The sequence below is a fragment of the Macaca fascicularis genome, chromosome 2, assembly GCF_037993035.2.
Source record: "Macaca fascicularis isolate 582-1 chromosome 2, T2T-MFA8v1.1".
Lineage (NCBI taxonomy): Eukaryota > Metazoa > Chordata > Mammalia > Primates > Cercopithecidae > Macaca > Macaca fascicularis.
In genome coordinates, this window is record NC_088376.1 from 158,034,595 (window position 1) to 158,061,598 (window position 27,004).

Below are 27,004 nucleotides of genomic sequence, written 5' to 3' on the forward strand. Positions count from 1 at the left end.
AGGAAATAAAATGTTTTAATTTTTTAACCTTGGTTGGATGCTCTAGGTGTTCACTATCACCGCGTAACGATTACCCCAAACCTTAGTGGCTTACGACAACGACAATAATTTATTTTCTCTTATGGTTTCTGTGAGTCAGGAATTCAGACAGAGCCCAGCAAGCACAGCTTGTCTTTGCTCTACAACGCCTGGAGGAGCCTCCACCGGGAACTGGAATCATCTGCAGGCTTGTTTCACTCACATGTCCAGTGGTTAACACTGGCTATTGGCTGGAACACCCACAAGTGGCCTCTCCACGTGGCCTGGGCTTCCTCACAACATGGTGGCTGAATCCCAAGGGTAAGTGCACTGACAGTGAGGAAGCCAGGCTCCCTATTGCCTTTAGGACCTAACCCACAAAGTCATGTAGTGTCACTTCTACCATTTCTCCTATTGGTTGGGGCACTTACAAAGGTCCACTCAGGCTCAATGGGAGGTAACATAGACCCTAACTCCTTTTGAAGGAATCCCAACATCATATTGTAAGAAGAGCATATGGGAAATACAATCTGCCAAACATTGTTTGTTTTTAATTTTCTTATTCATCTCCCACCCCACACCCTCCAGATTCCAGAGTAACATATGCTCATTGCAAGAAAAAAAAAAATTAAATAAAAATCCAGAATGGACTGGTTTGGTGGCTCACGCCTATAATCCCGGCACTTTGCAAGGCTTAGGCAGGAGAATTGCCTGAGACCAGCCTGGACAACATAGTGAGACCCTGTCTCTACCACAACAACAACAAAAATTCAGAATTTGTACTCCAAAGTCTATACTCACTATCTCAATCCCTCCCTGGAGATAACCACCATTAACAGATTGATGTGTATTTTTCTTTTTTCTTTTCTTTCTTTTTTTTTTTTTGAGATGGAGTTTTGCTCTCGTTGTCCAGGCTGGAGTCCAATGGCACGATCTAGGCTCACCGCAACCTCCGCCTCCCTGGTTCAAGGGATTCTCCTGCCTCAGCCTCCAGAGTAGCTGGAATTACAGGCATGCACCACCACACCCAGCTAATTTTTTTGTATTTTTAGTGGAGACGGAGTTTTTCCATGTTGGTCAAGCTGGTCTTGAACTCCCAACCTCAGGTGATCCACCCACCTCGGTCTCCCAAAGTGCTGGGATTACAGGCATGAGCCACCACACTCGGCTGTATTTTTCTGTACAAAATACACACATATATATAGTACATATATATATAGTACGTATATATAGTGTATATATATACTGTATACATATATTGTGTGTATATATGTACTATATACATATGTACACACTACTTTTTAAAAAACACTATACATTATTCTTCAACTTGCTGTATTTATTCATTATTATGTAATGAACAGAGTTCCATGTTAGCACATATAGAAACACTTAATTCTTTGTTTCTTTTTTTTTTTTTTTGAGATGGAGTCTCACTCTGTCAGCCAGGCTGGAGTGCAGTGGCACCATCTCAGCGCATTGCAACCTCTGCCTCCCAGGTTCAAGCAATTCTCGTGCGTCAGCCTCTTGAGTAGATTACAGGCATGCACCATGATGCCTAGCTAATTTTTGTTGTATTTTTATTAGAAATGAGGTTTTTAGGCCGAGGCGGGTGGATCACCTGAAGTCAGGAGTTCAAGACAAGCCTGGCCAACATGTTGAAACCCCATCTCTACTAAAAATACAAAAATTAGCCGGGTGTGGTGGTGGGCGCTTGTAATCCCAGCTACTCGGGAGGCTGATGCAGGAGAATCACTTGAACGTGGGAGGCGGAGGTTGTGGTGAGCCAAGATCATGCCACTGCATTCCAACCTGGCAACAGAGTGAGACTCTGTCTCAGAAAAAAGAAAAAAAAAAAAAGAAAATAAAAAGAAATGGGGTTTTTGGTTTTTGTATTTTTATTAGAAATGTTAGCCAGGCGGCCGGGCACAGTGGCTCACGCCTGTAATCCCAGCAGTTTGGGAGGTTGGGGCGGGGGGGCACGGATCACGAAGTCAGGAGTTTGAGACCAGCCTGGGCAATATGGTGAAACCTCATCTCTACTAAAGATACAAAAATTAGCTGGGCACGGTGGTGGGCGCCTGTAATCCCAGCTACTCAGGAGGCTGAGGCAGGAGAATTGTTGGAACCCCGGAGGTGGAGGTTGCAGTGAGCCGAGATCATGCCATTGCACTCCAGCCAGGGCGACAGGGTGAGGCTCCATCTCAAAAAAAAAAAGAAAAGAAATGTTAGCCAGGCTGATCTCAAACTCCTGATCTCAGGCGATTCCCCGGCCTCAGCCTCTCAAAGTGCTAGGATTGTAAGTGTGAGCCACTGCACCCAGCCCCAAAACACCTAATTATTTCTAATGCCAGCTGTCATAGTATGGCTGTACCATAACTTATCTAAGCAGTCTTCTGTTGATGGACATTTAGGTTGTTCTCATTGTTTAAAGTATTACAAATTAATGATGCAACAAACGTGCTTTTACTAGTTCATGTAGGGCAGTATCTTAAAAATGGCAATGTTTAAAGGATATGCAGGATACTATTTCTTTCTCTCTCTCTCTTTTTTTTTTTTTTTTTTTTGAGACAGAGTCTTACTCTGTCGCCCAGGCTGGAGTGTGGTGGCATGATCTCAGCTCACTGCAACCTCTACCTCCTGGGTTCAAGCGATTATCCTGTCTCAGCCTCCCGAGTAGCTGGAATTACAGGTGCCTACCAGCACACCTGGCTAAATTTTGTATTTTTAGTAGAGATAGGTTTTCACCATGTTGGCCAGGCTGGTCTCAAACTCCTGACCTCAGATGATCCACCTGCCTCAGCCTCCCTAGGTGTTGGGATTACAGGTGCGAGCCACCTTGCCCAGCCAGGATACTATTTTTCAACACGAGTATTTTTTTTTTAAGGTTAGTGTCATTGTTATAAGAAAAATCTACATTAAGCAGGATATATATATTTTTTCTTTGCAAAGGGCAGGTTTCTCTAGCCTTAACACGAAGAAAAGAAACAAATATATTTGTTCCTGGGTTTAGAAGATGCTTATAAACTTTGAAGGGGACTTCTCATTTATTTAGAAAATGACGAGTGACAGGAAGTAGGTGGTTATAAAGCAAGAGGTAGATTTCCTTTTCTAATGTTTTTTAACTCAGGCTGATATGGAATTGAATGTAGATTCTTCAAAATTCATGTTGACTCTTAGAGGGAGGCTCATCGGAAGGTGACAGCCAAGAGGAAACCAGCTTGAGGCAAAAAAAAAAAAAAAAAAAAAAAAAAAAAGTGTGATGTGTGACCCACCAAAAATGAATAAGAAAAATGACTCTGCTGGTCATACTGATGGATCATGGAAATACAGTCAGCCCTTCATATCTGTGGATTTTATATTCGGTTAAAAAAAAAAAAAAAAAGCATGGTTGCATCTATACTGAGCATGTACAAACTTTTCTTCTTGTCATTATTCCCTAAACAATACAGTATAACAACGATTTACATAGGTTTTTTTTGGTTTGATTGATTTTTTTTAAGACAGGATCTCACTCTGTCACTCAGGCGTAATGTAGTGGTATGATCATGGCTCACTAAAGACTCAATATCCTGGGCTCAGGCAATCCTATCACCTCAGCCTCCCAAGTAACTGGGACTACAGGTATGCACCACCATGCCCAGCTAATTTTTAAAATTTCTTTTGTGGGGAAAAGAATAGGCTCTCACTATGTTGCCCAAGCTGGTCTCGAATTCCTGGGCTCATGCAATCCTCTTACCTTGGTCTCCCAAAGTGCTGGGATTACAGGTGTGAGCTACTGTGCCTGGCCTTGAATTAGGTATTGTAAGTAATCTGGAGATGACTTAAAGTATGTGGGAGGATGTGTGTAGGTTAAATGCAAATACTACATCATTTTATATCAGGGACTTAAGCATCTATGGATTTGGTATTGGTCGGGGAGCCTGCAGCTAATCCCCTGCAGATGCCAAGGGGTGACTGCATAATGGATTCCAGTAATATGACTGTGTTAACCTGTCTGCCTCTTCATCCTTTGTTCATAGATGGCTAATCTGTAATTTTTGGGGGGTCTTTTTTTCTGGCAGAGATGGGTTATTAAAAACTTCTTTGCTGGACATGAAATTCTGACACATGCTACAATATGGATGAACCTTGAGGACATTATGCTGAGTGAAGTAAGCCAGACACAAAAGGACAAGTATTGTATGATTCTGCTTACATGAAATATACAAAATAGGTAAATCCATAGAGACAGGAAGTAGATGAAGGGAGTTATCTCTGAGGGTAGGCGAAACGGGAGTTAGTGCTTAGTGGGTACAGAGTTTCTACTGGGGACGATGAACGTTTTGGAAATAGCGGTGATGTCTGGACAATATTGTGAGTGTGATTAATGCCACTGAACTGTACACTTAAAATGGTAAAAATGGCAAATTTGATGTTCTATATCTTCACACACGTCTTTGCTGGAGCAGAAGCGAGAGGTTAGGTTCTGTCAGTGTTCCCATGGCTTAGCCTCCCCTTTTGTTTTTAAAAGAACAACCTCTATTTTTAGGGATTTTCACACAAAGGCTTGTGGGCGTGGGAAGTTCTCCCAGCTGCCCTCCTGTTTCTCAGAAGCCCACATGGAAGCCTCACAAGTTATTTAAGGTTTAGGAAATATGCCAGATTGGGAATGGAGATAATTTAATCTCTCTGTATGTTAATTTAGGTTTTTTTTTTTCCTGCAACATGAGGCCCTGGAAACCTTACTTCACCCCTAGGAAAGGCAGTTCTGGGTCTTGCTGAAGGTGGTAAGGGTAATTCACCCCTATACAGCATGCCCAGAGCACTTTCCTGGCAAAAGCACTTCCACGCCCTCAGAGTCTGGGGTCACCTGATCACGCAGCCAGGCGCACATGGAGACCCCCGGTACCGGGGTCTCGGTCAGCTTGTCCAGATGCTTCTCGGCACCTGCCCCGGGTGTTGCGGGTTTCCCTGCACTCCGGGCTTACCCGGGGCTTTCTCAGTCCTGCGTGCAGTGCTCACAGCCATTCCTCAGAGCCGCACAGGGTAGGCTCCTGTCCCTAGCCCCTTGGTCCCGGGGCTGGGCACCTCCGCTGGTGGCACTGTCGAGGGGGGAGCGGCAGTGGTTGGTCACGTTGAGCCTGTGGGCTTGCCGTCCCTACTCCCTGTTTTCTCCCAGCCCTGCCCCTGCCCAGGTGAAAGTTCTTGTCCAGTTAGGCGCGAAGGCCCGACCCTTGCGGAGGGAAAGCCTCTGCACCGCCGCCTCTCCACCTGGGCCCGAGACTCCCGGTGCTGGCGTGGCAGGGGTGCCCCCGCCGGGACAGGACAGCTGGGACCCGTGCAGCCGAGCCGGGGCAGCCACGTGGCGGCGGGGCGGGGCGGGGACCGGGCGGCCCGGCGCTGGGAGCTGGCTGTCCCGGGAGCAGGTGAGGGCGGAAGGGCTGTGGGGGGTGGAGAGGGTGGTCTCGGGACAGTTCCTCTCCCCGGCCCGCAGTTGGGAGCCAGGTCTGGGGTCACCTTTGCCCCCACCTCCCCGCCCAGGTGGATTCTCCCCTACCGCCGGTCACCCGCGCGCCGGCACACGGGCGTGGCCCCAGTACTCGGGGTGGGGGTTCGCGTCTGCGTGGGGTACCAAGGGGTCCGGGTCCCAGCGCGGCCCAGACGTGAGGGTGGGGGCTCCGCGGAGGAGCGGGCTCTGCGGGGCGGCGGGAAGGGCGGGTGGAAGCTTGGGGTCCCTTGCTCTGTGCGGCGCGGGCAGCCGGGGTCACGCGGGTGCTCTGGCCCCTTACCTTTACCTGTCACGCGGCTTTTGGCAGGACTGCAGTCTACGAAGTCCCCCAGCCTTCCCAGCTTCCCACTGGGCTAACCCTGTTCCCCCAACCCTCCACTCTCAGTGCCCGGGCGCCTTCCTTCCTCGCCAGCGCTGGCTGCTGTCCTTAGTCGCCTTCTTCCCAGGATGACCAGCTCTACCCTTCCCTCTTGCTCTCGTCCTACCCCTTCCTCCTTCTTCCAAAAGGTCCTGAGCCCCGTCTACCTTGCAGCACTGTGCTGGGGAGAAGGGCCACACAGATCAGGGGTACAAACTCCCCCCTCCCCTCAAGGAAAGCCAGGTCCAGCACGAAGGGGTGGGTGCCTGGGGGTGGACTGAGGAGCTGCCCTAGTCCTGTCCAGCCTTTTCTCACCCACCCTCTTCACTCCCCTACCCTTCTCTGGCCCTGCTCCAGAAGGGCCCCAAGACAGCCTCCTCATGGCCGCTCTCCCCTCTGCTCAGCTACATTCACTTACCACCTGCAGCCAGGTCTAGTGAGTCATGGTGCCCTCCGCCTGGAGAGAGGGGTTCACGAGGCACCTGAGGGCAGGAGAGGAGTGTGACTCTGTGTCCTCAAGGCTGGGCAGCTGGGCTGTGACCCTCACATATTTAAGGAGCTCAGGGAAGAAGGAGAGAGCTGGGAGTGCCTGAGGCTTTAGGGCAGCAACGCTTGAGCACAGGTGGGCTCTGAAGGACCAGCAGGATCTACTTGGGTACCAAAAAGGTAACCCGGCCAAGTTTTCAGATGAGGCAGACAAGGCTTCTTCCCCGGCCAGGGCCTCGCCTGGTAGTTTGAACAATTCTAGTAGAGGGAAAGGATGGACAACAAGAGCAGAGGAGAGGAGGAGCCAGCCTGACCAAGGATGCTGTTACCTTCCAGAGCAGTCTCCCTGTCCAGATCACCAGGATCCCGTTTGCTGGAGAATGACCCAGATGTCCCAGGTGCAGGAGCTCTTCCACGAGGCAGCCCAGCAGGTAGGCTCCGGATGTGCTGGGTCTGTGATGGAGGCCTGTGAGCACCGGGATCCCCAGAGGGTGGGCTGGATGCAAACATTACAGTGCACTCTTTAGACGTAATTAACTCCAAAGTCTTTTTTGGTCATCCAGTTTAATGAGAAAATATAGCCAAAATATTATAGCCGTTATTAACTGTTGATGTACAGAAAACTTTTGGCATTATCTGTGGTGGATTTTGAATCCTGAGATCTCGCACAACTCCAAACCCCATCCTGAGACGCCTTCCATGGACAGTCACAGTGAGGACTCACATAATATGAACTCATTTTAATTCTGGATCAAACCAATGTAAGAAGGTAAATTTATTTCTGAAAAAAACTCTTATGTTCTGAAGCCAAAAGGATTTCTGGATGCCCTAGTGTTTGCTGTTTGTTTGTTTTTTTTTTCCTTTATCTTCTTCCTGCTGATCATTAGTTATAGCAAATATGCATTCTGTAGATATGGAATTGAAGTGGCTCTCCCCAGAAACAGAGAACTGGTCCCTGAAGAAATAATAATAATAATACTAATACACCATACTAAGGTGTTTATCCAGAAACTACATGCACCCAGGGTCTTTGCCATCCATGATCACTCAACATGAATTTTTCCACTATCTCTTGGGCTTCTGCCCTGCTTTCTAGAGAGGGGCAGGAGGGTTTCCCAGCCTTATAACAGGGGAACAAGCCCCACCAGTGGGGAGAGAACCAACATGAAACAGAAACCCAGATGGAAAACGTGAGGCCCCAGGAATTCCCAAAGGAGACAAATAAGACATTCTGGGCTCTCCCCTGTGAGAGCATCTGTTCCTCTCTCCCCTGTTAAAAACCTTTGGTGTCTCCTCATGTGCACCACTCAGGGCTCAAACTCTCCAGCCTCAGCCCTACACAGTCTGACCCCGCCTGAGTCTCAAGTTGGGTTCCCCACGTCGTCTTCTTCCTGCCACACCTTCCAGCCAAACCACACCATTCCCCAAGGCTTATATCTTTCCCTTGATCTTTGCTGATGCTTCTTATCGACAATTTGTCATTGAAACCTTCACCCAAGGTAGGACCTGGTACTTAAGTGGACAGTAAACGTTAGTTGATTGACCACATGAACAAACAACAGAAAACTACAATGCAAGTTAAATTGTCCTCAGTGCCCTGAGAGAGTTGATTTCTAAAATGTAATGGATACAGTGACCTCTGTGTTGCCTCCTTCTCTCTTAATATCTAAACATAGAAGGATTGGACACTGCCCAATGCCCAATTTTAAGGCCTTCAGTGTTCATGATCTAGAAATCCATCCTTTCTTTCTCTCTCCTTCCCCTGCACTGTCTTGTTAAGGATACCATTTCTTGATTGGATGATTCATACTCTCTTAACTTCTTTTTCCACATTGCTACTAAAGCGATTCTTTTATGAAGCATACATCTGTACATTTGACCCCTCTGCTTAAATTCCTTCAATAGCTTCTCACTGTCTTCAGAATTCAGCTCAGACTCCTCATCTTGGCCCCCAGGGCCCTCCGTGGCGGTTAACTCACCCCTCCTGCTCCACAGCATCCTGTGTCACTGCACTTACTAGGTAGCATTGAAATGGGCTGTTTCTTTTCTGTCTCCCTTAAGGCTGTGAACTGAAATTCAAGGGCATGTCTTATTTATTTCTGTATCCCCAATACCTGGCGTGGTGGGTTGTGCGTAGAAGATGCTGCATCAGTGTTGCTTCTACTGAACTGAACTCACCTGGCTAGGAATTGGGTGAGCTGCCATTTGCATTAAGTCTTAAAGTAATGGTGGAAGTGGAACATATGGTGGACTTGGGAAGCATATTCCAGGTGGGAGGGTGAGAAAATGATAATAGCTACCAATTAGTGGGCACTTACTGTATACTGAGCACTTAATATGCATTACCTCATTTATCTCCACTATAACATTCTGAAGTTGATATGATTATTTTGGTTTGACAGAAGAAGAACTGTAGCACTGTAAAGCCAGGGACGTTTGATGCCAAGTCCCAAGCTTTCATCCTTTTTGCTATGTGCCTCCTGCTCCAAATGGTATAAGGAAAGCCACCCAGATGGTAAATCAAGGACCTCTGCGGGGGAACAGAGTAGGTTAGGTGGCTAACATGCTGGAAGCTGAACTCTAGGAGTGGCTGACCCTCAAGAAATTTCCTGTGAACCTTTGAAAAATTGTATTCCAGTCTTGGGGATCAGAAATTCTGCTAGGAGATTTGGGGCCTGCAGAACACAAGATGAGGAGGCAGTGCCCAGTGGGAAGACAGGCTAGTGAGTGTCATGCCACCTTCAGTCTTGACCTGCTCTTCTCTTGGTCACGGTGATTAGAAAGTAGCTCACAGGAAGTTTGGCAAGGGTGGGGACACTTGGAAGTTAGGTGGAGGGCGAATGAATTAACTCTTGGTTTGCTTTAATCATTTTAGGACCAGATAGGGTAGCTCTGTCTCTGTCTCTCTCTCTCTCTCTCTCTCTCTCTCTCTCTCTCTCTCTCTCTGTGTGTGTGTGTGTGTGTGTGTGTGTGTGTGTGTGTGTGTAGACTGGTCAGTAATAAGTGAACCAGCTAGGAAGGAGCTGTAGATCTGAATGTTAATGGTGTGGTGGTCGAGGGGGCATGTGCTACCTGGGTCAAGTCCTGGCTCTAATGCTTTGTGACCTTGAACAAGTTTTGTAACCTCACTAAGCCTCCATTTCCTCACCTACAAAATGACTGCCCGGTGATTGAAACTACTGTAGAGATTGAAGACAATTAAAAGAGATAATTTGCATAAATATTTGGTATAGTGCTTGGTTCCTGGTCAGCATTCAGCTTATGTTATATAAATGGCTAATAATAAAACTAAGGTGGGGAGTATGTATTTAATCCAGGGGGTACTGGTATAAATAAGCAGAAGAATCCATTGGCAAATAAATGCATGACTCAGCACAGCTGAGTCAGACGGAAGACCTAAGGCAGAAGTCTCAAACCCAGAATCATACCTTGAACCAACACTAGAATGTGGGACATTGTTCTGGACAACCTGCTGGGTGGGCAGTCTATTGAGGATGGTGGGTGCTTTCTAGGCCTGGGTGAGTCTGGAGTGGTTTGGGAATATGAGTGTGTGTTTGGAGACCCACCGAGCTGCTGGCAGGCCAAGTCTTGTTCCAGGGGCCTCTGTCCGGAGGCACTTTGTGTGCTTTGGTGGTAGACTCAAACCTGGGTTCTGGGTTTCCCATTCTGACCATGCTGCTGGATAGGCTGGGCCCTTGGGCAAATTACCCACGGGTTCCCAGTCTATTTCCACAACTATGTGATGGGGTCAGTGGACCTGATTCTCAGGGTTTTTATGAGATTAAAGGAGATGCCATATGTGGAAGGGTCTGGGCCAGTGCCTCTCACATGACAAGCACTAAGTAAAATGCTCGTTTGATGATTGGATGAAGCCGATTGCACACGGAAACCCAGCGGAGTAGGCTGTGAAACCTGGGGCTTAAAAACTAAGAAAGAAACAGCCGGTGCAGAGGGAGGTGAACGGAAGGCTAACGAGCCATGATTGGGTGCTTGTCTCTGCCAGGTACTGGACAGAGAGAACTGTTGCAATCTGGTTGTTTCAGGAAGACTGAGTTGGCAGGAGAAAGCAGGTAGCCTGAGACAAAAACAGATGGCAAGCTGACAAGCTGTGTGGAGGTCTGAAGTCCAGCAGAATCTCATGCTCTTAGCGTCAGGAATAGGGAGAAAACTCGGTTTCATTTACCAGGTGTTTATTGAATGACAGTTCTTGCCAGAATCTCCAGCTCCTGCTGGAGATATTAAAACAAACACAAAACAACAGCAATCTCCTAGTTCTTATGGAACAAGAAGTGCCTGCAGCTAGACTGAGGCTTTTGTCTTCCTTCTCTCAGGGTTGGAGAGTCTCAATAGCAACTTAAAAGGGAAGCTGGCCTGAGAATAAGTCACCAAAAGCCAGTTTACCTAGTATACCAGATTCATGCTCTTTCTTCTGCATTCTGCTTTACCACAGAGACTTGAAGTGTGGCACTAGTGGGTCCATGTGGACCCTTTTCAAGGAGGTCTGCAGGCCAAAGTCTGGCTAATTGTTCTAGGAAAAAACCCGCTGCCGGCCGTGGGAGTAGGCTCCCCATCAGGACCATGGTGTCTGGCCCCAGCGCAGGAGGAGGAGTTTCCAGGTCGCTGAGGCCTGCCTGGGTTCTGACTCTGCTCCCTGTCTTCTTGTGCAGCGTCCCAGCTCTTTCCCTTCTGTGTCCTCTCCTCCCTTGCTGTCTCATGGTTTGGATCTGTGTCCTCACCAAATCTTATGTTTCATTGTAATCCCTAGTGTTGGAGGTAGGGCCTGGTGGGAGGTGATAGGATCCTGGGGGTGGTTTCTCATGAATGGTTTAGCACCATTCCCTCGATGCTGTTCCGATAATGAGTGAGTTCTCATGAAATCTGGTTGTTTAAAAGTGTGCAGCACCTCCCAGGACCTCTTGCTCCTGCTCTGGCCGTGTAAGATGCCTGCCTCCCCTTTGCCTTCCACCATGATTGAAAGTTTCCTGAGGCCTCCCTGGAAGCAGAAGCTGCTATGCTTCCTGTACAGCCTGTGGAACCATGAGCCAATTCAACCTCTTTTCTTGATAAATTACCAGTCTCAGGTATTTCTTTATAGCAATGCAAGTACGGACTAATACACACTTTTTCTCTGTCTTTTCCTCTTTAATTAGATGGCTTACCCGAGTTAGCTTGACGTGGTAAGATAGAGTCTGGTCAAGTTTTGGGGCAATGGTGAATAGGGAGGTGGCACCGGCAAGAGAGGCAGATAGAAACAGAACCAAACAATCAAGACACAGAGGAGTCCTCAGAGATCCTCTGGCCTAGTCCCTTTGCTTGCCGTGTCAAGAAGCAAGCCCAGAAACTTGAGTTCCAGCAGTAGTGGGTCCAGGAGGACACAAATGTTGAATGACTTGCCCAGAGCCACACACAAACAGTGGCAGAACCAGATTAGAAGCAAGGCTACTGGCCCCAGAGCATAGCCCTGAGTTGACCCTGACACACCCAATTTTGAGTATGGGTGTCAGGCTTCATTACAAAAGCTTAGCTCTTATTTTCTGAGTGTTCATTAGCCAGTGTATGGTTAAGAACTGACTTTTATTTTTACGATGCATTTTTCAGGGCTTTTTAAACATCTTTAAAAAGCCATTATGCAAAGTGAGCCTCGGTAGCCACATGCCAGGTAATAGCATATTGCTTTATTAGTAGATGTAGAGAAATGAATGCAGCTGAGGAGGAAGGAAAAGGGAACTTCAGACAAGACGGTCTTGTTAGCCCCTCTTTTTCTTCTTTAAACATATTTCTATCTCTTGAAGCCCCTCTTTTTAAGATGAGGACACTGGGTCCCAAATGGTTGGGTGGAAGAGCAGGACTCGCTTCTGGGATTCCTAGGGCCATGACCCCCTCACTATCCCAGGTTTTGTAGGGCATGAAGCTCATACCATTTTTATGGACTCTCTTTAGTAGAAAGGATACAAATTGCAAATAGAAAATTTGGCATAATCTTTGGAAGGGACCAAATGCCAAGTGATGCGTCCTGAGGCTTAAGCTGTTAGCTTCACCATAAAACCACCTCTGGCCAAGGGACAGAAGCAGCTTTACAGGCAGCAGAAGACAAGAGGCTAATGCTCCTGGAGTTGGAGAGAAATGGCAGATCCTGTTCTCAGGATTGAGATGCGGCACAAGTATTTCATGTGCACACTGACATCCTTTCCTCTCTTTCTCCTCTGTCTTTCCCCCTTTCCATTTTATAGCCCCGTTGGTTACTTTGCCTGAAAATGACAACTGGGCCCCAAATGCTGCATATTTGTAAAAAATAGAGTGGGGACATTTTCTGGATAAAAGTGTCCTACCTAGAAACTGGAGTGACAGTGTTCTTCACTGAAATGAGTTAGGCAGGGTTCTGTGACTCATTTGTACCTGCAGGCTTTTAACTTACAGAGGTGAGAACATGGAGAGGTCAATGTCACTGAAAGAAGATTTTTATTACTTACCTTGCTTGAGAAAAGAGAATACACTATGCCACGCAGGGCCACAGGGGAAGCACTAGGGATGCTCAGGGGGCTGAAGACAGGAGTGAGGGGAATGCCCAGCCCAAAGCCTTTATTGGGTTTTTTTCAGGAGAGGAAAGGCAGGGCACGGTGAACAGCTTAGGATTGGCAGTTTGAACAATTCTAGTGGGCTCTGGGTTGTAGGGGTGGCCTCTGGTTGCCAGATGCGTGGCTCTGGAATGATTTGGATCAGGAGAAATCTTGGTGTGGTATGTGAGTTAGATGAGGAGGTGGTTTTTGGAGGTATAGACTCAGCATTGGTTATTTTGCTTAAGAAAGGTATGTTCATGGCTAAGCCTTTTGCTATCTCTGAGAATTGGCTAGGTCTGGGAGGGTCAGTCTTTCCTAGGCCAGCAAGATTTTAAAACATTTTGAAGTTGATATATAATAATTATACATATTTATGGGGTACATGTGATATTTTGGTACATATATACAATGTGTAATGATCAAATCAGGGTAATTGGGGTATCCATTGCCTCAAACATTGATCATTTCTTTGTTTTAGGAGCATTTCAAATCTACTCCTCCTGTTTTGAAATATACAATAAGTTACTGTTAACTATAGTTACCTTACTGTGTTATAGAACACTATAACTTACTCTTTTTATCTAACTATACAGTTGTACCCATTAACCAACCTCTCTTTATCCCCCAATCCCCTTCCCACCCTCGGATAACCATCATTCTACTATTGACCTCCATGAAGTCAACTGTTTTAGCTTCCACATATGAGTGAGAACATGTGATATCTGTCTTTCTGTTCCTGGTTTATTTCACTTAACCTAATGACCTCCAGTTCCATCCATGTTGCTGACATGATGGGATTTCATTCGTTTTTATGGCTAAATAGTTTTCCATTGTATACATTTACCATATTTTCTTTGTCCATTCATCTTTTGATGGACACTTAGGTTGACTCCTTTTGCTATTGTGAATAGGGCTGCAATAATCATGGGGGTGCAGGCATCCCTTTGATATACTCATTTCCTTTTCTTTGGATAAGTATATACAGTGGGATTGCTGGATCATATGGTAGTTCTATTTTTAATTTTTAAGGAGCTTCCATATTGTTTTTTATAATGCCTGTAATAATTTACATTTTCACCAACAGTGCACAAGGGTTTCCTTTTCTCCGAAGCCTCACAAACACTTGTTATCTTACATTTTTTGGGTAATAGTCATTCTAACAGGTGTGAGGTGGTATCTCATTGTGTTTTTGATTTGCATTTCCCTGATAATTAGTGCTGTTGAGCATTTTTTCATATGCCTGTTGGCTATTTGTATGTCTTCTTTTTTTTTTTTTTTTTTTTTTTTTGAGACGGAGTCTCGCTCTGTCGCCCAGGCTGGAGCGCAGTGGCCGCATCTCAGCTCACTGCAAGCTCCGCCTCCCGGGTCTATGCCATTCTCCTGCCTCAGCCTCCCGAGTAGCTGGGACTACAGGCGCCCGCCACCTCACCCGGCTAGTTTTTTGTATTTTTTAGTAGAGACGGGGTTTCACCTTATTAGCCAGGCTGGTCTCGATCTCCTGACCTTGTGATCCGCCCGTCTGGGCCTCCCAAAGTGCTGGGATTACAGGCTTGAGCCACCGCGCCCGGCCTGTATGTCTTCTTTTGAGGAATGTCTATTTAGATGTTTTGATCACTTTTTAATGGGATTAGTCATTTTATGCTGTTGAGTTGTTTGAGTTCCTTATATGTTCTGGATATTAGTCCCTTGTTGCATGAATATCTTGAAAATATTTTATCCCATTCTACAGGTTGTCTTTTCACTCTATTTACTGTTTCCTTTGCTGTACAGAAATTTTTTAGATCAATATGATCCCATTTGTCTGTTTTTGTTTTTGTTGCCTGTGCTTTTGAAATCTTAGCCATAAAACCTTTTCCCAGACCAATGTCCCAAAGCATGCCCCCTATGTTTTCTTCTAGTAGTTTTATAGTTTGGATGTTACGTTTATGTCTTTAATCCATTTTGTGTTGCTTTTTGTATAGGTCGAGAGATGGGGGTCTAGTTTCGTTCTTCTGCATGTGGATATACAGTTTTCCTAATACCATTTATTGAAGAGGGTGTCCTTTCCCCAATGTATGTCCTTGGCATCTTTGTTGAAAATCAGTTGGCTGTAAATATGTGGATTTATTTCCAGATTCTCTATTCTGCTCCTTTGGTCTATGTGTCTGCTTCTATACCAATACCATGCTGTTTTGGTTACCATGGCTTTGTAGTATATTTTGAAGTTGGGTGGTGTGATGCTTTCAGCTTTGTTCTTTTTGCTCAGGATGACTTTGCCTATTCTGGCTCTTTTTTGTTGTTGTTCCATACAAATTCTAGGGTTTTTTTTTTTTTTTTTTCTATTTATGTGAAGAATGTCATTGGTATTTTGATAGGGATTGTATTGACTCTGTAGATTGCTTTGCATAGTATGGTCATTTTAACAACAGTAATTCTTCTCATTAATAATTCTAAGCATGGGATGTCTTTCCATTTGTTTGTGTCCTCTATTTCATCAGTGTTTTGTAGTTCTCATTGTAGAGGTTTTTCATGTCCTTGGTCAGCAAGATTTTTAAGTTGTCATAACATCATTAGATACAGATTAAAAAAACAAAACAAAACATGGTTAATACATTCTGCCTAGCTATTAATAGAGGGATTAGGTAACTTCAAACCTTCTCACTGCCTTAAGGTAAATTTCATCCATAGTCAGATATAGACAAAATACTGCATTAGCCATCATTTAATCTTCTGGGCTTTGCAAGGAACACCTAGATGCTATGGTAATGCCTCTGAAGTACTATTCTTGTAATTTGAATAAGGTGCCATTAGGTGGTGCTTTTACTCTGGCCGCCTGGCCTCATTGAACACCCTAGCTTCCTGTAGGGGAGAGTAACTGAGTTTTAGCTTACTTTTTCATTCATTTTATACTTTCTCTGACCAAAATATCTCTCTTCAGAATAACAGTTAAAACATTAGACAGTTCTGTATTCCTAGAACATTATCAATTAATTGTAGTAGGATAAAGAGAAATATGCATATGGCTGGGCACGGTGGCTCACGCCTGTAATCCCAGCACTTTGGGAGGCCGAGGCAAGCAGACCACCTGAAGTCAGGAGTTCAAAATTAGCCTGGCCACCATGGTGAAACCCCGTCTCTACAAAAATACAAAAAAAATTTAACCCGGTGTGGTGGCGGCTGCCTGTAATCCCAGCTACTCAGGAGGCTGAGGTGGGAGAATCACTTGAACCCGGGAGGTGGAGATTGCAGTGAGCTGAGATCAAACAACTGCACTCCAGCCTGGGTGACAGAGTGAGACTCCATCTCAAAAAAATAAAATTAAATTAAAAAGAAATACACATACTTCAGTATAATTCAATTCAGTATCTCTTTTTGCTCTTCAATAATTATCAAGTATAATCGAATTCCTAAATTGTTTCTTTCTGAATTTTAACACCTTAATCAAAGGGTGGGTGTGCTTGACATGAAAAGTCTTTAGAGGTAGTACCTAGCTTTGATGCTTCTTCTTCTTATTATTTTTTTCAATCATGGCTTACTGCAGCCTCGACCTCCTGGGTCTGAGTAGCTGGGCCCACAGGTGCATGCCACCATGCCTGGCTATTTTAAAAATATTTTGTAGAGGCAGGGTTTTGCCATTTTGCCCAGGCTGGTCTCGAACTCTTGGGCTCAAGCAATCCTCCCACGGGCCTCCCAAAGTACTGAGATTACAGGTATCAGCCATCCACCCAGCTTTGATGCATTTCTAATACAATAATGCTTTAACATTTACCACTGCTTGGAAGAAAGGTCTTATTTACATTCCCTTTGTTTTGTGTTGTTTTGTTTTTAGAGACAGGGTGTCACTCTGTTACCCAGGCTGGGGTGCAGTGATGTGATCATAGCTCGCTGCAGACTTAAACTCCTGGGACTCAAGGGATCCTCTCGTCTCAACCTCCCAAGTAGCTAGGACCACAGCACGTGCCACCATGTCTGGCAAATTTTTAAATTGTTGTAGAGATGGGGTCTCACTATGTTTCCCAGGCTGGTGATGAACTCCTTGCCTGGCCTCAAGTGATATTCCCGCCTCAGCCTCTGAAAGCACTGGGATTACAAGTGTGAGCCACTGTGTCCAGCCTGTTTTTGATTTGCTGTGTGAATGTCTTCTTCCCCACATGAACAGCCAGAAAGAAAAAAAAAAGGGTAGTGTGGTAAAAATCACTCACCTGTGTAAAAATTCTAGCATGTTCTTTTCCCAATCTGCAGATATCCTGTAAATAACATCACTGTCCCTGGTTACAGGCTTTAGGGGCTTACTGATTAACTTGAGGCAATGGTGGCCGAGCAACCCTCACTAAGCCAAAAATAGTTGCGTTCCTGCTCTGCCATGAGTCTCTGCATTCACAGAATTTAACTTAAAACAAAAAGCCATGACTCATTTTGAGTCACTTTCCTTTTTAATTTTAGGTAGTTATTAGTAACGAATAACACAAAGCAAAAACAAATTTAAAAACTTAAAGATACACAAAAAATGTTGAGGTAGGCATTGATTTTACAAAAGGATTCACCATCTTTAAGTATTCCATTCATTCAATACATTTTAAAATGTGATTGAAATTACAGGAATCTTTTGGTGAATTCATCCACTGAATGAAATGACATATAGCCATAAATGGTATCCCTAATGCTAGGTCAGCCAAAAAACCCATTCTGGTTTAAAAATATTTCTAATAATGTGGTAATTTTTTCTTTAAATATAAAATAAGTTAGTTGTTGTTGTTGTTTTTCTTTGAGACAGAGCCTCTTTCTGTTCCCAGCTGGAGTCCAGTGGCACGATCGTGGCTCACTGGAGCCTTAACCTCCCAGGCTCAGATGATCCTCCCACCTCAGCCTCCTGAATAGCTAGGACCGCAAGGGCACACCACCATGCCTAGCTTATTTTTTTGTATTTTTAGTAGAGACGGGGTTTCGCCATGTTGCCCAGGCTGTTCTCAAACTCCTGGACTCAAGTGATCCACCTGCCTGGGCCTCCCAAAGTGCTGGGATTCCTGGTGTGAGCCACTGTGCATGGTCTAGGGTTTTTATCATAGAAGTACTACATGCATGCAGTGAGAAGGATTCACACAATACCGCATGACATGAAACGAAAAGCCTTCTTTCCCTCTTCCTTCACTTCCATTCCCCAGTGGCAGTCATTGCTAATGGCTTCTGGTTTTCATGTCTTCTAATTTTTCTCATTGTAACTTTAAATAATATCCTTATACCTCAGTTTCTTAGGTTCCTAATTTGTTATCATTTTACTTCCTATTTCCCATATGAAATATAGGACATTGGCACACATACACTTCCTTCCATTTCTCTCATTTCATTTCCATTTTTTAATAGTTGCTTTATTATTTTTACATTGTCAAGGTTTATACCATTTTTTTCTGTAACTGTATTTTTGTGTTTATTATAGTTGGTTATAAAAATTTATTTTATTTTATTTTATTTTTTGAGACAAAGTCTTGCTCTGTTGCCCAGGCTGGAGTGCAGTGGCGTGAGCATAGTTCACTGCAGCCTCGAACTCCTGGGCTCAAGCAATCCTCCCACCTCAGCCTCCCAAGTAGCTGGGACTACAGGCATGTGCCACCACACCTGCGTTTTTTCTCTTCTGCAGAAAGGTTCTGATTATGTTGCCCAGGCTGGTCTCGAACTCCTGGCTTCAAGTGACCCTCCTGCCTTGGCTTCCTAAAGTGTTGGAATTACAGGCATGAGCCACTGCCCCAGGCCTACTATCTTAACTATTTTTATGTGTAGAGTTCAATGGTATTAAATACATTCATAATGTTTTGCAACCTATTTATTTATTTTGACAAAATTTTACATTTATAGAAAAGTTGTAATAATACAATAAAAAACCCCACATACTCTTGACTCAGTCGATTCGAATTGACCACTTGTTAACACTTTGCCTTTTTGCTTTATCATTAGACCATTCTCTCTATACATATGTATATATTTTCTCTAAACCGTATAAAAATGATTTGCAGACATCATGTCCTTTTATCCATGAATACTTCAGAGTCTATTTCCTAAGAACAAGAATCTTCTTTTACCTAACCACAATATCTGTTTCAGGATCAGGACATATAACATTCAAAAATCCTATTGTCGGCTGACCGAGGCGGCTCACGCCTGTAATCCCAGCACTTTGGGAGGCTGAGGCGGGCAGATCATGAGGTCAGGAGCACAAGACCATCCTGGCTAACACAGTGAAACCCCGTCTCTACTAAAAATACAAAAAATTAGCCAGGCGTGGTGGCATGTGCCTGTAGTCCCAGCTACTTGGGACGCTGAGGCAAGAGAATGGCGTGAACTTGGGAGGCGGAGCTTGCAGTGAACCAAGATCATGCCACTGCACTCCAGCCTGGGTGACAGAGCGAGACTCCATCTCAACAACAAAAAAAAAAAATCCTATTTTCTAATCCATAACTCTACATTAAAATTTTGCCAGTTATCCCACTAACATCCCCTAGCTTCTCCGCCAGACCTCCTTCCAGGATCCAATCCAGGATCATACATGACCCTTAGTTGTGATAATTTCTCTCTCTTTATTTTATTTTATTTGAGACAGAGTTTCACTCTTCTCGCCCAGGCTGGAGTTCAGTGGTGCGATCTTGGCTCACTGCAACCTCTGCTTCCCAGGTTCAAGCGATGCTTCTGCCTCAGGCTCCTGAGTAGCTGTAATTACAGACATCCACCATCACACTCAGCTAATTTTTGTATTTTTAGTAGAGATGGGGTTTCACCATATTGGCCAGGCTGGTTTCGAACTCCTGATCTCAGGTGATCACCCACCTCAGCCTCCCAAAGTGCTGGGATTACAGGCGTGAGCCACCACACCTGGCCAGTTGTGATCATCTCTTTAGTCTCTTTTAATCTGGAGCAGTCCCTTGGCCTTTCTTTGTCTTTTATGACCTTGACTTTTTTTTTTTTTTTTTTTTTTTTAAGAACACATTTTGGTTATTTTGTAGACTGTCCTCAGGTTTTCTTATTTTTGTTTTTTGGTATTTTATAGGCAGAACTGGGGGTGATGTCCCTCAGTTTGGGGCATGATCTGTCACAGGTAGATTTAGGTTTTCTATTTTTGGTAGGAACACCACAGCAGTGATGGCGTGCTCTTCCCAGAACATCATAGTAGGAGCTACGTGATTTCCATTTGTCCCGTTGTTGGTGATGTTAACTTTGGCTATTTATTTAAGATGGTGTCCACTAGGTTAATCCACTCTAAAGTTACTAATTTCTCTTTGTAGTTAATAAGTAATTTGTAAAGGATGCTTTGAGACTATAGAAATACCCTGTTCCTCATTAATCCTTCACTCACTAGCATTAGTATCCATTGATGATCCTTGGCAGAACTGGCTATTGCTGTGATGGCTGCAAAATGGTGATTTTCTAACCCCCTAATTCCTTCCATATGGATCAGTTGGCTTGTCACTGTAAGGAAGGGCTTTCTCTTCTTGCTGCCACACGGGAATGATACCTTGGCCAGGGCCACATCAACATGAAAGGGGATATGTTTGGGACTACAGCAATTCCAGTTGCTCTTCCAGCCCTCAGCCTCCAGGTCCACTCAGTGACAATGAGCAGAAATAAATATATTATGATTAGTCATGGCCAGGTAGGGTGGCTCACACCTGTAATCCCAGCACTTTGCGGGGCAGAGGCAGGAGGATCACTTGAGCCAGGATTTTGAGACCAGCCTGGGCAACAGTGCAAAACTCTGTCTCTACAAAACATATAAAAAAATTAGCTGGGCATGGTGATACACGCCTGTAATCCCAGATACTCAGGAGGCTGAGGCGGGAGGATTGCTTCAGCCTAGGCAGTTGAGGCTGCAGTGAGCCATGATCACACCACTGTACTCCAGCCTGAGTGACAGAGCAAGACCCTGTCTCAAAGAAAAAAAAAAAAAAAAAAAAAAAAACCAGTTAATTTATTTATTTATGTCCATATGGACTCAGATTCTTATTCTATTCCTTGAATATTCTATTGCTATTGTTTACTTTCAGGACCAAATTGTGCCAGATTTGGCTAGTGGGAGCCCCTTCAAGTGGGCTCTTGTGTCCTTTTGACACATCCTTGTCATTTTTTTTCTTTTTAGCACTTCCCTACTTTCTGGCACAAGATATTCCAGACTCATTTTGTACGTTCTCCGCCCTAGCCTTGAATTAGTAACTTCCGCAAGGAGCCCTGGCTCCTTAAAGTGAAGAATGATAGATCATTCTATCATTCTTAGAAATCCTTCATTCTAAGATAGATAGAAAGATCTATCATTCTTAGAAATCAGATCTGGGTGCTAGGTACGTTCATTGCCACTGGGATGTCTTGGCTTATAGTCACTTTTTTTTGTTTGTTTGTTTGAGACAAGGTCTCCTCTGCAGCCCCGGCTGGAGTACAGGAGCATGATTGTAGCTCACTGTGACCTTGAATTCCTAGGCTCAAGCAGTCCTCTTGCCTCAGCCTCCTATGTAGCTAGGACTACAGGCACGCACCACCACACCTGGCTAATTTTTCTATTTTTTGTAGCGGTGTGGTCTCACTATGTTGCTCAGGCTGGTCTTAAACACCTGGCCTCAAGCAATTCTCCAGCCTCTGTCTCCCAAAGTGCTGGGATTACAGGTGTGAGCCACTGTGCCTGGCCTTATAGACACTTTAAGTGGGCAGAGGGAAGGAATGTAAATATAAATATGTACATTGATCTATCTGGGTCTCTGTATATTAAAAACCATAAATTCATACTAATACGTCTCCAATTCATCACTACGGGGGTTATTCTTCTCTTCTTTCCTTAGTTGGAATTCCTTCTCCAACCATGAGAAACTTCACTCCTATTCAATATATTTTGTTATTCGCTTACAATTCACAGAAAGCAGATTTAGAATTGGTAATTCATACTCCTACAAATACTCACATTTTCGATCCGGCCTTTAATATTAATTGCAGTTGTTTTTATTTTAGACTGTGATACATAGTCAAAGTACTATGTTCATAAGTTACTCCGGTTAGTTCTTTTTCCACTTTAAGTATGGTTATGGCATTCATTGGAAATACAGCTAGGATAATTTGTAGCTCTTTGCATTCTATTTAGATTTTGAACTCTCATCTTTGTTGATTTAATTGTATTTGATGTTGAGTATGTAAAATATTAACATGATTCCCAAAATTTTAACTATATGGATGGGTCTCCTCACTCCATACGAATTCTTAAATGTATAGAATATTGGCTGATCCACTGAAGCACCTGGAAGAATAACCTTTTTGCAGCTGATGTTTCAGTGGTTCGCCTGTTACTAGGGGGAGGGGGCATTAGGGTCTATGTTGCTCCGCAAGGTGGACTTCCTTGCGGCAGCCCGAGTCCAGCAGGAAAAGCTCTGCCCTTTTGCCAAGGAGGTTGGGAAGGGCAGAGGAAGCCCTTGTTTAGGTGGCCTTGGCATGGCTGCTGTGGCGTTTTGTTGTTTGCCAGATGACATCAGGTGTCCAGAGCTCATCTCTGGGCTCTGAGTTCTGAGGCTGCTGTGTGGTTCTGGGAGGCAGAACTTCGGCATCAATGTTTTCACAGCGTCTGACGGTCTTGCCACCTCGGATGCTGAGCCATGTGTGACCAGGTCATGCGCTTGTGAGAATCCCAGCCTTGAACAAGTGTGAAGATGCACAGGTATGGAGAAAAAAAAACAGATTGAGTCTGTGGGAACGACTAGATTTTGACCACAGCTTTCATACCCGCTCGGTGGTAGAAGAGACCAATACAGCCACGAAGATCTCACATTCCTAGGAATGACTAAATCTATACAGACCAAGGGTGCTGCCCAGATCCTAATCCAGGGAAATAAGACCTTGATGGCTCCAACTGGATCCTTGCTTCCTTGGCTGCAGAGCCATTTCATTTCCAGCATCAGTCGCGTGGCAGAGCACTCACTGGAGGTCCATTCTGGAACTCCCACTACAGAACAGAAGGGATGGGCTCTCTTTCACTCAGAATGCCTGGGCTGGGCAGGGGTTAGAGACACAGCTTTCAGGGCTGAGCTGTAGAGCAAGGATTCCACTTTAAACGTGAAGACAAGTTAGCAGGAGAAAACAGCAAATGCAGTCAAAAGACCTCTTTGTCTTCCTTCCAACTTCCCTGAAGAAATCCTCGTATGTATTTAAAATCCTCTGTTGTGTTTTGTGTTTACACAAGCTTTCACAACTATCATCTCATCTAAACTTTACAAACCCCTCCTGAGGCAGGCATGTAGCTGCACATATGGGCTGTAGCCCATGGAGCCCACGGCCATGCTGGCGCCCGGCCCAGCTCTCAATCCCTGTGGTCCAGCACATGGGGCCGGTTCAGAGGCAGGGGAAAGGAATGAGGCTCCTCAGTCTGCCCGTTGGATTGCAGTTCAGCAGCAGCTTGGGCATATTCTCTGATGTTTAATTAATAATCCAATAATTAACTTTGAGGAAGCCATCTGCTGGTTTGCATGTGTGTGTAATCCAGGTGGAACCAGTCTCTGCAGGTGCACTTGGAGAGAAAGGGGCAGGCCAGGTCTTGCTTTGACCTACCCCTGACCTGCATGGACAGAAGCAGAATTTCTCAACTGATTGCTTTTCCTCCAGCTCCCAGAAGGGAGAAAAGGTGTCATCTCACATTTCAAACGCGTTCATGAAGACTTAGCTGGTGACTGAGGCAAAAGGCCTCTGGGGCTGAGCTCATGTCACTGCCTCTGGCAGAACTTTCCAGCCTCTTACTCAGCTCTGCTTGCTGGATGCAGGATTGAGATACTTCCCACTCAGGTGCAACTTCCCCGCCTTTCTAGACAACCCCCTATCCCCCTCAACCTGCCCCCCACCTTGCTCAAGTATGGAGATTATTCACAGGAGAACGACTTCCCCTTCTGAACTAAAAACACCCACCAAGCAGTCATGGTTTTTCCAGCATGGGGCGCAGGCCCCCGGGCTTAGACGGACAGGAGTCTGGCTTCTTGTCCTGGGTGCTTGGGTAGGAAGACCCTAGCAAGGAGGAGCATGGCGGAGGGATCATCCTGGGCCAGGCGCCAAGTCGCCACACCGCTGGAACCTGTCAAGCTGGCCCTGCCAGGCTGAGGGTCTTCAGGGAGGAGAGGACTCTTGCCCTCAGGCATGTTTTATGCTGCCCTTTCTGAGGGACCGATTTGCCCCTTGCTTTTCTTATTTCCCTTATCCTCTATCTCTACTTCACAATAGACCCAGTGCTGAGTATAGGGGACATTCCATTTCCCCAGCCCATTATGTCTATGTAATAGGATGTTGAATGGGATGCATGTTATGCTGGAATTGATGACTGGGGCTCAAATCTGGGACACTAGGTCCTAAAGAGAGCAACCCATGGTTGGGACCAGACCTCTCTCCTGGTGTTTCACAAGAGAGCCTAGAACTGGCCTAACCTTCAGCAACCATCACCCCAGCCCTTCCATCCCCTCCTCCCCTGGGCGACAGAAATGACTGGGTGGTGGCACTCAGAGAATCTTAGCGTGGACTTCGCGGGAGGGCCTCTTTGGGGTGAGGCGTTCCTTCCTTCTGCCTTAGGGGAAGGAGTTGGGGATGCAGACTCAGGAGAATCCAGTACTTTGTGTGTATGTGGAGGGGAGCTGACGTTCTGTCTTCCTGTTGCATGTCTGCCCGTACTGCAGACTGTGGCCCTGCCCCTCAGCCTGTCAGAACAGGAGCTGAAGAGAACGGGAGAGCACGCAGGACAGAGCCAGAGCTCTCATGATGCAAGGGAGCCGCTTTGAGTTCTCCAGCCAGTCCTCTCCCGAGAGGCGAGCTCTGGGCACTAGCTAAAGTCTGAATGGCGTCACGAATGTGGCGAGGCTGGACAAGGGACCTGTGAGAAGAGCTGAGACACACAAGCTGCTACTTCTTTTTTTGAGACAGGGTCTCACTCTGTCACCCAGCCTGGAGTGCAGTGGTGAAATCTCGGCTCACAGCAACCTCCGCCTCCTGGGTTCAAGTGATTCTCATGCCTCAGCCTCCCGAGTAGCTGGGACTATAGGCACGCACCACCACGCCTGGCTAATTTTTGTAATTTTTAGCAGAAATGGGGTTTCACCATGTTAACCAGGCTGGTCTCAAACTCCTAACCTCAAGTGATCCACCCACCTCTGCCTCCCAAAGTGCTAGGATTACGGTCGTGAGCCACTGTGCCCAGCTCCAAGTTGCTACTTCTATGCGGATGCCTGGGAGGCAGCGTGGCATCTGGGAAATATCCCTTGGGGGACTATTTGGTATTTTATTCTGGGGCTTTCCATCTCATCCTCTTCCCCTTTCTCTCTGTTTTGGTTTCTTCTTTTTCCTTCTTTCTCTCTCTTTTGCTGAGCTTCCGTAGTGTCTCTCTCTTTCTCCAAGAACATCAGGGTTACTCCCTTGGGGTCAAACCTACGCTCTTCCCACCCAGTCTCTGATGAGCAGACTGTGGGAAGACTTAGTTATAGTTTTTTGTCACATGGTGAGAAAAGGTAGGCACACACCCCTAAATATCCTGAAACAAGCTGCCGGGGCTCAGTCACCAAACCCATTTTAAGTCAGTTATATTTTCATTCTCTGGGTAAAGGGTTTCCTGAAGTTTCTACCTGCTCTAAGTTTCTACCCTTGAGGCTGATTCACTAGTCCAGTAAGATCAAGGAAATGAAAGGCTTTTCATATACCAGCAGGTAAACAAACGCATATGCAAACCAGCCTTCAGAGTAGGAAAATGAAGGCGCGCATGAAAGAGGAATAAGGTTTCTATCATCACAAAGGCATTCATGGGTAAGGCAGATGTATTTGCTGTTATGCAAAGTCCAGAGTGTTAGAATTTGAAACCTGAAAGACTTAAATTTAGGGGCAAAAAGGGCAAGTAATGTTTAGCTGAGTGTGGTGCAGGGAAAATCACAGATCTTGCAAGTGCTAGGGGAAGCCCTGGCTGTGAGAAGCCCTAGCTGTGAGATTGGGCTGTCAGGTTTCTTCTCTCAGCCTCTGTCTCCTCAGCCCTCAGCGGGGCCCCCTCCCTGCCTGCCTCACAGGGCTGCTGTGAGGAGCAGAGCAGAGGGCTCCTGATGGCACTCTCTATAGTATTAGTCTTTCTATTGCTGAGAGTCACTGTTATTACTGAGGAACAGTAGGCCTGTAACAAGACACGATAGGAAGTGGAACACAAGCAGAGACAGGAAGTTGGGACCTATCCTGAATTTCGAGATTAGGATCCTGGGAAACAATCCTGCATTCCCCAGACAGGTCCTTTGGTACCATTTGCTCAAGGGCAAGCCTAGACTGGCAGAGTCTTTGTTCCGAACCCCGAGGACTGTTCTGACATTTATTGACTTTCAGGAGATTGCTCATTTGTGGTTTGCGAAGGACAGGCAAGCAGTCATGTACATGCATAAATGAAGCTTACGGAGTTGGAGACTGATGGGGACACAAGGGGTCCCCGGACTCAACAGTCCCATGTGGCTGAATTGAGATCCCTGAGTATTTCCCGAGGCCCCTTCTTGATCTGTGGATGTGTGTGTGATACAGGAGGTGGAAGAGGAGCTGGGATCCTCCCTTTTGGTTTTGAGCATGTGCCGTTGGCGTCAGCCTTTGGTCCTAGATCCTGGGCGCACCCATTGTACTCAACCATTCAGCAGCCATGCCCCGTGGACTCTGGATCTTAGATTTTCCCCTAAACTCTTGATTTTTCTGCCTTTTTATTGTGTTTATGGATAACATTTGCTCACTGGTCCAGAATCATTGCACATGGTGACTCCTAGCTTTGGATGCCTCCCTCTCCCCACCCACCCAACCCAGCTGAGAACAGTAATCACTCCTGTAGTCGTTTGCCGTCACTGGAAGACTCTGTTCATGCCTGAGTTTAGATTAATTGCCAGATCTACATAAGAGCGTTCACAGTGTGAGTTGCTACTGGTTTTGTTTAAGATCATTTTAGTATGTCCACAAAGTTATGGTTTTTTTAGTAAAGGGTTTCCATTTGAGTGTTTATAAGTGCCTTTGTTATTTGTGAATTGGAAAAACGAGCAAGGAATCTGTTGATGTGTTATTCGCCTCTGATTCCAATTGTCCAATAATGCTGTAGAATCCTGGGGTATCAGCAGAGATCAC

The 27,004-nt window shown here is 45.5% G+C and overlaps 1 protein-coding gene across 4 annotated transcripts in view; it reads left to right on the forward strand.

Moving 5' to 3' along the window:
- The first annotated feature begins 5,380 nt into the window (after positions 1-5,380).
- The window catches only part of SLC12A8 (solute carrier family 12 member 8), a 130,082-nt gene continuing 108,458 nt past the window's right edge, over positions 5,381-27,004 (forward strand). For 3 of the 4 annotated variants that reach the window (XR_010584636.2, XM_005547929.5, XM_074033263.1), the window contains exons 1-2: positions 5,381-5,426; positions 6,690-6,784. Coding sequence is in view for 2 of the 4 variants with exons in the window: in XM_005547929.5 (XP_005547986.3) it covers positions 6,734-6,784 (51 nt within the window). In the remaining 2 variants the exon portion in view is untranslated. Of the gene's footprint in view, positions 5,427-6,686; positions 6,785-27,004 lie in introns of those variants that run through there. The other variant, XM_074033264.1, reaches the window with a different exon arrangement.